The sequence below is a fragment of the Seriola lalandi genome, unplaced genomic scaffold (assembly GCF_002814215.2).
Source record: "Seriola lalandi dorsalis isolate HSWRI2012SDOR001 ecotype SW California unplaced genomic scaffold, Sedor1 jcf7180002054692, whole genome shotgun sequence".
Classification (NCBI taxonomy): Eukaryota; Metazoa; Chordata; class Actinopteri; order Carangiformes; family Carangidae; genus Seriola; species Seriola lalandi.
Window position 1 is genome coordinate 2,875,641 of NW_019525245.1, and position 12,232 is coordinate 2,887,872.

General features: G+C 38.9%; 1 protein-coding gene across 1 annotated transcript in view; it reads right to left on the reverse strand.

Annotated features, from left to right (window-relative positions):
- Positions 1–675: 675 nt before the first annotated feature.
- cpne5b (copine Vb) overlaps positions 676–12,232 on the reverse strand; it is a 118,773-nt gene continuing 107,216 nt past the window's right edge. Inside the window, exons 18-20 of the mRNA XM_087178605.1 lie at positions 6,166–6,223; positions 5,384–5,457; positions 676–4,429 (exon numbers count right to left, since the gene is read on the reverse strand). Coding sequence (XP_087034731.1) covers positions 4,238–4,429; positions 5,384–5,457; positions 6,166–6,223 — 324 coding nt within the window. The 3' untranslated portion in view covers positions 676–4,237. The remainder of the gene's footprint in view (positions 4,430–5,383; positions 5,458–6,165; positions 6,224–12,232) is intronic.

Sequence of the window (12,232 nt, forward strand, 5' to 3'; positions counted from 1 at the left end):
GGGAAACTGAAGGAATTTTCAACATAAAATGGATTTTCACATTTCCTGTGAAAATTTAAATATGATATCAAAAATGCATTTTGTAAAATCCTTGTCTGCTCCCTCAAATACAAAAAATGTAGATTTAAACCAACTTTACCAAGCAACAAGTTGGTACGAGTTCACTTTTGCCTGTTTCTGTTTTTGGATGAATTGTTTCAAGTATAAATGTGACTTAATTTGAACTCTGAAAGGCTCATGACACCTCAGGTTTTTTTTTTTGTATCACTTGCAAGAACATCATCATAGATTAAAAGTAAAATACAATTCTGGATTACACTGATTTGAGCTTTTCTAGTGTTTGAGCTCTCTCCCATGTGGTTTTGCAGAAATTCAACTCCACTGATGCTGGAAAGATATCAATAAATGTGAAACACAATATGCAACACAAACACAGTACAGACTGTTGTGTATCCAGTTTTTCTTCTTACTTTGTGGGAATGTGATATCAAAGTGATAATAATGTGAATATTTTTGAGGAGTTTCCCTCGAGCTGTTCGCACTCAGCCCCTCTCAGCTAATCAGCAACCGACAGCCTGAGTCCGTTTTTTTTTTTAAATTAACCTCCTCATTGCTGCTTCTGAGTCACAAATTAAAACAACACTGCCCACTGAAATCAAAGTATAAGGCTCCAAGAACTTTTATAAAAGTAATCATTTTTTAATTAATTTTCATTTAAGGCAATCCAATACAAAGCATTTCACAACCCACCATATGACAATAATCATGTACAATAAAAACCCATTTAAAGGAAAATAGGGAGTCATGCAAATCAGAACCCAAGAGATATAAACAACAAAGAGAAACTGTGGGATTAGACAAAAAATAAATGTAAAAAATATGTTAACTGTAACATGCTAATTAGCTACAGTTTTTTAACCACTGGTGAGACAAGAAATGTTGGAAGAACCAGGCACAAGAGAGAAGAAATAGCAAACAGTCCACAGAGCTTACTGCCATGTTTGGCACAGACATGCATGTAATCTGGTTGGGCTGGTTCCTATTTTACAGATGGCGGCACCGTGTGTGAAACACTCTCACTGTACCCCGAGAAAACATGCAGTCGATCCATCACTCTAGTATAAACTGGGGCTTTAAGAGGGCATGAAGTCACCGTAATGACATGGACAGCAGGAGTGATGGCGTATTCAGACACACTCCAATAATAAATACATAAATAAATAAATATCTTCAGTACAGTGATATTCCCAAAAATATAGCATACAACATATACAAGAAGCACTCCTCATGAGGATAAAGTGCTGATGGGATCTTTATGCAAACCAGTTGGTAGCATTACACTTCTCATTCTAACAGAAACCCGCTCTTATCTTTTCAATCTGAACTGTTTCCTCTCTTACACTATATAAAGATCTTCAGGCAAATTGCTGTTTGGCATTTTGACCACCATTTAACACCAACTAATTTTCTCTCTTCCACCCGAGAACCACACTTGTCCACCTTAACTGCTTCTCAATACAGGAATAAATGAGATGGAGCGACTGCCTTTCATGTCATTAAGGCCTTTAGTTTGCTACATTAGACATTTGACTAGAACCCTTTCAGCTCAGACTAATTCTGCCTCTGCCTTACTTTGTCAGTTTGAAAGGAAAGGACACCTTTTACAGTCCATTATCATCATTGTAGCAATCTTTTATTTACTATACACCAGTGAGGGGAACATGAAGGTTAGGTAAACAAAACCAAGTGAAACAGGAATAATTAAAAGAAGAAGAATGGCTGCGGCAAAAGAGCAACAACGATGGAAAAAGTGGAGCTAAATACTCATCAACATGCTAACATGCTCACAATAATGACGCCAACGTGCTGATATTTAGCAGGTAATGTTCACCATCTTACTTTAGCATGTTAACATGCCATTAGTTTTGAAAGCATGTAATCACAAGCACAATAGGAACCATGAATGTGTGAATCAGATTTAGCAACAATCTGTCCAATAGTTGTTGAGATATTTCAGCTTTAGAATAAACTGGAAGTGGAAAATGAAGGATCTGCATCCGACAGAAATCCATTTCATGCACTGCCGTGTGTCTGCTTTCAGTTTTCCTCTTAAATTTAACCAAAGCTTAGAGTAGAAAGGCTACTGATGTAGGTAACGTACTATGTCAATATAAACAACAAGAAACAAAACAAAACGGGAAGAAACAGTGTAACGAGATCTGAGTGGTATATTGTATTCTCTAACTTTATCAAAACCTCTCCTCGTAGCTGTTACAATCCTGTATGCACCCTGTGGCCTTACTGAACTAGAGGATGAGCTCCTTTCACATGAGTCATATGCTATCATTGTGCACAGCTACATCTCGTATCAAAAGCTTCTTTACTTACGTAGTAAAATTGTATTTGCTACGTGGAAGCCACTTCGCTTTTGTCCCTTCACACTGAACGGACGTCACAGGTGGTGGGAGGCCGCAGAAAGTCAAAGTTTAGCACAAAAGGTGGTATCGACAGATTGTTAACGTGTTTACACTTGAAAGAATTACTTACATCCTTATTGTAATGAATGCAGTGAAGCTCTGGAGACCACGTGGGAACTGTCTCTCACCAGAGACTTGTAATACACTGTGGCAAGGACAGCAGCTGTATTAAGTGAATTCTTGAGAGGAGCACTGGCTGTGATGGTACAGACTTACAGTGTGAACTTTATGACAGCGGAGGTTATGTGGCTGCTGATGTGTGGCCGCTGGGGGCTCACAGATTTCCAGTGACATGGAAGTCTCTGGCTTGCTGAGGTGGTGTGTGTGTGTTTGGCCATGGGGCAAAAATTAGCAATGAGCCCTTTAAATTACTGGCCACCTCACCAACTTTTCCAACCCATTTACCAGTGTTCCTACATCGTAAAGCCACCCTTCCCCAAAGTTTGCTGTATGTCGATTAGACTGTCATATTTTGATTTAACAGAAATGTATAATCTGTCCTGAAATAAGAGCAGTATTATATTGTATTAGATTTTGACATAACTGACTACAGACAGGTCAGATCATCAAGATGGCAAAAAACATCAGGCTCTTATTATTTCAGTTTATACTGTGCTATAGTGATGTAATATATTTTGTATTACCTCACTTAACAAAATCAATAATATACAATGTTTAGAGGGTTAAAGGGGTTAAAAGGTTAAAAGTGTTACTAGTGTTTTATTAGTTAATGCTCTATTTGTGCAACATCCCCTGTGATGGGAATGCGTCTGGATTGAATTAGGACCCTAAACATGCCTGTCTCAAACGATCATTTTTATGTTGACTTGCATGAATAAATTAAGTACCTTGTTCAGAAGTATAATGAATAGCAGCACTCAAAGGGATTAAATATGATAAACCTGGTATCATCATCATAACTGTTAGTGTAAAGACAGTTTGTGCTTCTTGTATGCAATAACTTAAAAATAATTGGTGACCACTTCAAAATGGATAAAGTTTATGGTATTCAAAACAGATCTATCAAATGTCCATGCCACTCTGAATAACATTCGAGAATAAATATACTGGATATGGGGAATTAAATTCTCAAACAACATGCTCTTATAAACATTTAGATAATAAAGAAGATAGGAGGTGATACCTCACGGTATGAAAAGCCTGATTGATGTTCGACGTAATAAACTATAAACTTCACACCTGTAGTTTTTCCTCCATCATAACTGATGCATTAGCAGATACGTAGATAATCCCCAAGTATAAAAACTAATTCCAGAAGAGAAAAAGGTGCCTAAAAAATATCACTGCATTAGGCCACACAAATGACTGACGAGCAAGGCTTAGGTCAAAGATCACATGTCCTGATACACTTAGAGAGAAACAACCACAGACAGGCACAAGTTTTAACCACAACATGACCTTTTTGAACCAACCTGCTGTCGAATTAGATGTGAAACAGTCACTGCCTCAGTGTCGATTAAAAGGCTTTCACCAACGAGTCCCTTAAAGACTGCAGCCTCTCCTCAAGAGAAACCAGCCAAATGAACATATCACAGATAAACAAAAAAAATAAAAAAAACAAACAAACAAAACGCTTCTCCAATTGTCACTGGGAGGATACGGCACAAAATTCAACACCCATTTCCTGGTGCCTCGTCTCCTGTTTGCACCAAAAAACAGGAGGTAGCGAGTTCTCCCTGGACTCTGAGTGGCCGCTGCATGCTGTCAGTCCTCAGCGGGATGGGGGTGGGGGGTGGGCTTCAGATCTGTGTGTGGTGATGTGTGTGTCCGGGCGGTGTGTAGGGAGGTGGCGCCGGGTTGGGTTTGATCCCTCTGCTTTTCATGTAGGAGATGAACTGGTCAGGGATCTCTGCTAGCACGTCTTTGGCGAGCCGTGCCATGCTTAACACGTGGTTGCCTGTCCGGTCCATGTAATCTCTGAAGGGAACAAACTGAGGGAAAAGAGGTGAAACTGTGACACATATACTTTCACAACACATCTAGGATTTTTGGACTACTGTTGTGATTCATAGAAAGCTCACAATACTTTTTAACAATGTACACAAGTAGGTTTTAGGAGCAGTGTTGTATACTGATTGGAAAAATCCAAAGGGATCATGTTTAAGCCCCAATGTTAGTCAACATTTGCGGATCCTGTCAGCTTTAGGACGCTGCTCTGTCACTAATCCTTTGCTCTGGCTTCCCTTGGGAGTGAGAGGAAAGAAATCAGCCCAAGTGGAAAGATAAATCATACTTATCCCCACTAATTCAGTTCTTTGAATTTTTACGTCGTTTGTATTATTTGTCATAGCACATCAAGGAATTGTTAAGCAGCCACCCAAACCCTGACACATCTCATCTCGCAATCAATCTAATTAGTAGATGATGGCCAAAACATTTGGCAAAGGCCCACTTCCACTATAAAACACTACATCGCTTTTTCACTTACTCTTGAGTTTTGACACCACAAAAACAGAAAGGTAATGAGTTGGTTGAAACAGCTTGATGGTTTTGTGAATAAGACACATCAAGTTTCCTAGAGTGACACATAATACAAACTTTTTAGTCTTGCAGGAACCACACAGATGTCCTAATCTGTCAGATTTTCAAATGCTAACAGATGGTGCTTAGTCAGAATCAGGCACTTTAATGTACCAGCCCAACTGAGATAACAGTATGAATGTAAAACACATAACGTGAAACAGTAAATACTGTATATGACTTGATAAATTATAGCTTGATGAACATATCTTGTCAGTACTGTATCTGGATGTGGTTTTGGTGGAGATGTCTGAGTTATTCCTTTAAATTCAGTGAACTTTAACCCCACACTTCCCTGGTCTTGTTTCCTTAATATCTGCAGGGAATACAGTCAAAGTCTCTTTCAAACTGTGAAGGGCAGTCACCTGAACAATGTCTCTTTCTGCCAGTTTCCCTCGGGATGAGATCCTGATGTCATCACCATCCAGCTCCACCATAGCTGCAAGGCACAAGTTCACACACACACACACACACACACACACACACACACACACACACACACAGACACAGACACAGACACACAGACACACACACACACACACACACACACACACACACACACACACACAGTATGATAACCAAGCAAGGGGAACCGATATTATACAGTGTATCATATTAATGCCATACCTTTTAGCTTTAGCATCAGTAAAACAGAAAGGCTGTTGAGCTGTGCAGCTGTAATCTGTCTTCATTGCATGTCTAATCGACTAATAAGTCCTTTGTTATCTTCTCTGTGCAATTTAGAATCATCGCACTAAACACTGCAAACCCAGCAATTAACCTCAGCCATTTCTTCTACAATTATGCCTGCATCCACCTACGCAATCACCTCTCTACCGACTCAAATGAGTTTGTACAGTAATTTTCTCTTGGGTATTTCTCTGAATTAGTGCTACAGAGGTAAGTACTAGCTGTAAGCGAGTGTGAGTATGAATTACAATGTTAATAACTGGGTCATGTATTAATATGTTTTACTGACTTTATTAATGTAGATGGTATCAAGAAATATCTGATTATAACACAGCAGAAAATTTAGAAGATGTCTTTTTTTTTAATATTACATCTTAAATGTGCCTGCAGTATACAATTATCAGAATATTTGAGAATTGTGACCATGCAGTGGTTAAAAAGAAATGTGTCTACGTACCATCAAACTCAGCCTGACCCACTCCAACTATGATTATGGACATAGGAAGCTTGGCACCCTGCACAGAAATCAGAATAGAATAAGTGAAAAAACACACACAAATACACATTTCTATTATTCGACAAGGGGAAAGAAGCTTGTCCACATCACCACTGACCTGTAATGCTCATTACTGCATATCAGACATGATGGCTGTTACATGCTCACCCATGTAGGTTACAACCTCACTAATGTTCTGTATCACCCTTAAACTAGCTGAATGACCTTTTCTGTCTCCAGAGAGAGAAAAGAGGGTGAGTTGGAGACAGGAAGTCCATTTTGTTTTTTCTTTTCTTATCCCAGGTGTTTTTTATGTCCCTGAATCCAATTTTTTTTATCAAATAAATGCTCCTCAGTTCTTATCTTGGGATAACACTCTCTGTGTGCACACTGAATGGTGGTTGTCAGGCTCAGGAGTGGAGATTAAACTCACTGACAACACCCCTGAGAGACTGGGCCAATAGGGCAGTAGTATCAGTACTGAAGCTCTGTCGATGGCTAAAAAACACTAAAAAGCAATATGACCATAAGCTGATTTTTCATATAAATGCAGAATTAGAACAAGAATTATCCCATCCTGGTTTGACAAAATGCTAACCTGCTAAACATCCTAAACAACCATGTATTAACATTATAAAGTCCAAGAAGCAGGTTGAGGCCATGATAAGGTCGTACATGGCAGGGGATGGATGACGGCATTTGTGAGCCAGGAGAGGAGGGAGAGGGAGGAGGTGCCAGCTTCAGTCAGTACAGCAACCATCCTCAGTTACCTGCCCAGCCACTCCCAACCACGCCTCAAGTCACATAACATACTCTACTGTCTCTAAACTAAAGATGCTTTGATAGCATTTTTTCCTTCCTGATACCTATCCCAATAGCTGAACTTGTGCATCAGCTGATACAGAGAACTGATCCGATACCATTGCGTTAAAAAAAAATTTTCAACAGCTGTATACTACTAACCCTGTACGGATGTGATACGATTACTGTCGTTGTATGGCATGGCTCAGGCTAAACCCCATTGTAATACATGAACAGATACATCTCTGTTTTATTGTGTAATTTGACTGTTAGTCATAAAAAAAGGAAGGAATAAATAACAGTTCCTACACTAGGTATCCTAACACTTGTGCCATCCCTCGAACTTAAAACAGCCCCTCAAAAACAGTTGCCAGTTGCTGCACAGTGCAACTTCCTGTGTAGGGTACTGTTTTAGAGTGGTGAAGAAGAATTGGTTTCCAGGAAACTGCCTTTTCATCTTGGTGTGAAACTATGAAGTTTAACAATATATTACATGGTATCGGATTGTGTGTAGACTCACCAATACCCAATACAGTGTTTCTGTCAGTATCAGAGGCATTTCTGATACTCGCATCGGTATCGGAACAACTACTCTAAACAAAGGCAAAATGGAAAATCTATCAATAGAAACAGGAGGAGACACCAACATTCATGAAACACACAGGGCTGGTAAATATTTTGGCATTATAATGTATTGACTTTTGATGGTATTACATTGTGAGACTGTGGTGTTACTGTGTTTGTCAAATTACTGATTCTACATATTGTAATTAAACAAGACTTAGAGCCATGCTAGGACCTCTGTGAGGGTGTAAGTAGGCACAGTGACAGCTAACGTGCTGATGTTTAACAGGTATAATGTTTACCATCCTAACTTAATGTGCTGTCTGCTATCATTTGCTTAGCATTAAGCACAGATTACAGCTGATGCTAATGGGAATGTCATTGGTTTTGCAGGTGTTTGGTCATAAAGCAAAGTAATGGGTAAATTAAAAATGATCTGATGATGACAATAGATGAAACAGTTGCGACACAAATATCTGTCTAAACTATTAATTTCTGTACATCCACATTTATTAGATTATTTGTTCTTATGAGTAAAATAAAAAATTTTGATAGTCTGACTGGTTGCACTCAAGTTATTTTCTTTTAATTCTGCCTGAGTGGCAGTGACTGCATTGCTCTCTGGCAGGCCATGTTAGTGCCTGTTGTTTTAATTTCCAGATCGATGGCAACATAAATGCTCAATGCAAAAGCTGCAATTATGTATAATGAGTTTCCTGCAGTCACATATTTTTCACAAAGCCGTTACAACAAGTGCAGTTTTATCTCCGGCACAAGACAAATGTACTGTGGCAAATCAGGCAACCTTATTGCCACAGGGATGAAAGCCGTTTTTGTCGACACTACGTCAGCAGCAGCACATCAGCGCTATTATCAGTGTTCAACACAACTCCTGTCAGTGCCTGTCCTCCCACGCACACGCACACATAAACACACACTTACAGGCATACGTGTGTGTGTGTGCATATCTGAAGACATACGAGCACATCAGAACATCAAATGCCACCAAAAATAACCTGGCAATCCACCATGCCCCAGTTTTGCCTTTCTCCTATCACCCTGGCTGGCAGCTGCGATCCAGTCTAATGAGACAATAAAACAAAGTGTCAATCAACACTCATTACTCCAACAACTCACTATGTTTTTGCTGTTTAAACCCAAATGTTATGCATGTGCATGCTTTGATGGGTCTGTGTGCTTGCAGGTTTATGGATAAGTGTTTGGAGAGGTGACTGTCCTGTCCACGCAGAGGATCATCTGAGTCATTAGATCATATCTCTTCTTGGCAGTCTCAGAGCTCAGCTCAGAGAAAAGCTTAAGGCAGTAGACTGAGGACACACAGAAACCAGCTATTACTTAAAACAGATAATAATCGTTAGCTGGTATAAGAGTAGCACATCCAGTTGTTATAATAAAATATCAGGAATAATCAGCCACTGTCATACACAGTCCCCTGCCCTTCACATCTTCACAGAAATGATTTAATGTGAGAAAAACACTGTTAATGTTTAATAATATTTGTTAATGCTGTCACATACTTTACTCTCCTTACTCTCTCCTCTTTACTCAAGTATTTTACTTTAATAACTTTAACCGTGAATCACTTATACCATATTTTTCTGTTAATACAGGAAAACACCCAGTGAGTATATGCCTCGGCACAGACGGCACAGTTCTTTAACTTTGTCATTAATATATCAGAAAATATATATTTTTCTTTTACATCAGCAACTAAAGCACATAGTGTCATAGTGAAGCTGCTGCTAGTAGTGTAAGTAGAATTCATTTTATACATTTCTAAGAATCCAAATGTCAAATCTCATGAACATTTACATGTTGAATTACTATACCAAATTGAGAGTGCAGTAAGAATGCTTAAGGCAATTAGTTTGAGTTTAGGTCACGTAAAAAGGAACCAAATAACAAAATAACAGTCTGGTTTTGTATTTTTCCTTATCATAGTTTTAATATGTGGACTAGCTGGTTCTACAGCAACACAAGAACAATGCAGGGTTCTTGCTTTAAAACAATTTAGCTAGACACATTTAAAAGTGAGGCCGAGATGGAATTTTCAACCAACTCTTGGAGCTAACATTAGCTTACCTAGCTAGCTAATTATAATTCATAAAATCTGCCAGCAACAGTTGTCATTTCAGCTGGCAAAATTGTTGAATGCTGGCCACAAATGACAAGTTTCTTTTATCTACCACTGAAATCAGTCACTAATTTTTTTTAAATTACAGAGAATATTGATGGTAAATTTGCCACTGTTATCACTGTCAGCTGCTTTTGTGCCATCTGCAAAGGGAAAGCTTGACAGGCATAGCAACAGTAATCAAGGGTTTGGGGCTTAGAAAACAGTCAATTATTATAGGATATGCTTAATTTTATTATATACAGAAAGTGAAATTGTGGAATCATGACATGATCATGACATACATAAGAACTATTACAAATAGCATTTGGATATTTGAGCACACTAAATAGTTTATACAGGGCTGTGTAGACCGTGTAGTCTGTGCTTGATGTGGTGTATATGGAGATCCTGCACTTGCCAATTATGTGTCTGGATTCAGCTCACTGCAACAACAACCCAAACCAAGTCTCTACAATCAAATGGCCGATTGCTTGACAAACAGTACAGTGCAGCACAGTAGTATTTATATGAATAATGCTCTCTTTCTCCACACCTTAACCTTGATTTCACATCACCATTACCTCTTACACAGCAAAGTTCAGCCTCTAATCCAAAGTGAAAAGGGGTAAAATGGCTGTGAAGTGAAGTGCTTTTGGTGGGTCCTGGCACAAAACACTGGCAGATAACAAGTAGAAGATGAGAAAGAGAAAAATAAAATCAAAGGCAGCAGAGGATTTTGTTATAAACTGAGTGTGGTGACAGAAGTATGGAGAGAGCAGATGAAGACAAAGAGATTTAGATCTTTGAAAGGGGATGAGATGGAGAGATGGCAAAAGTCTTTGTATTTGTGAGTGAGTGAGTCTCACAGCTACACGGAGAGAGAAAGAGGCAGCAGAGGGACCCAGGCTGTGAGCAGAGGAGGGAGGATGCTGAGTGATTGATAGCTGAATTTCTGTAGTGGAGCAGATTCTGTTGGGACTGATAAATCCTCTCTATGCCGCCACATGGATCTGTTACTGAAAACATGGGGGGCAAGACACTCCCAAACTGTCCTGGCACATGCCTACACATTGACCAAAACACATAAAACAGACAAAAAGAAAACTGCATGCACAAATGCGAACCCACTCTAGATGTTCAGAGTTATGCACATTCAGACTTCCTCTCACTCTGCTTCTCGTTCTTTTTTGAAGATACCTTCCAGCATGAATAAGTATGAGGAAAGACTTATATAACCTCAGCACTGTGTCCTCCCTCGCCCAGGATCCGTAGAGAGTAAAAGGGAAAAGCAGTGGAAGCATCAAGCATCAGTAGAAAGTCAGGAGTGGAAGCAGTGAGATAGAGCAGCAGGCAAGATCTTAAAAGGAAGGTGTGGCTGTTCTAATGTTTTGACTAACAGTCGCAAATTCCCTTTAAATCCAGTCTGCTGGGTGTTCTGTGCCTGCGGCAGGTGGAGGAGGAAGGAGGAGGAGGAGGAGGAGGAGAAAAGAGGAAGAGACCAAGGAAAGGGAAAGGAAGCCAGCTACCTGCTATTTAAAGCTGGGAGAAAAAATGAGTTAGGACAAGTTTTGGGGAAAGCTCAGAGGAATAAAGCACAATATTGTTTTTTGTTTACTGAGGCAGCAATATCTTTTCAACTGCTGTATTTCATAACTATGTTCTCCACAGTTTTAATAGTGTTTATTTTCTGGTAAGAAGGGAGCACATTTGTACATTGATTCACAATAAAATAAAAGCATTACCTGTGCCTTGACCTACTTTGGTGTAGTTGTGTGGTAAATTGTTAGTCTAGAAATTGATCTGGAGAGAAGTCAACGCACTCCAAAAGTTTTGAAACAGGCAGTTACAGCTCAACAACATCTGTTATGTGAAGAGCTTTACAGCTTGCAGAACAACTGCCACTTCAATCATGTAACTGATTCACAGTAAATTAATCAACATTAGTATTAGTAACCAACTAGCATTTAAGGGATATATGATATAATGCTAAACATTTGCTGCTTGAAGCTTCTCAAATGTGAGTATTGTCATTGTTTCTCTTTTTTTTTTATTTCATTGTAAATTTAATAAATCTTTAGCTACTGGACTGTTATTAATGTCACATTTGGCTGTAGGAAATTGTGATGTGACATTTTGAGAAAAGCACTTACTTGCTTTCTTGCAGAGAGTCAGATGAGAAGATTGATACCTGTCCCACGTCTGTCCAGCGAATATGACGCTACAGACGTCAGTTGGTTAGCTTAGCTTAGCATAAACACTGAAGGCAACAAAATCCACCCTCCAAAACTGTAAAGTTCAGTAATTAACTAGTTACAGAGGTGGAAAAAGTACAAAAATTTTGTATTCAAGTAAAAGTACCAATACTTTGATGAAATATTACTCAAGTAGAAGTAAAAGTACTCATCTGAAAATGTACTCAAGTAAAAGTAAAAAGTAGTTCATTTGAAATGTACTTTAAGTAAAAGTTACTTAGTTACTTTCTTTGTGTGGGGTGTGAGGGTAGTAAAAATAGGACAAGGGGTCAGA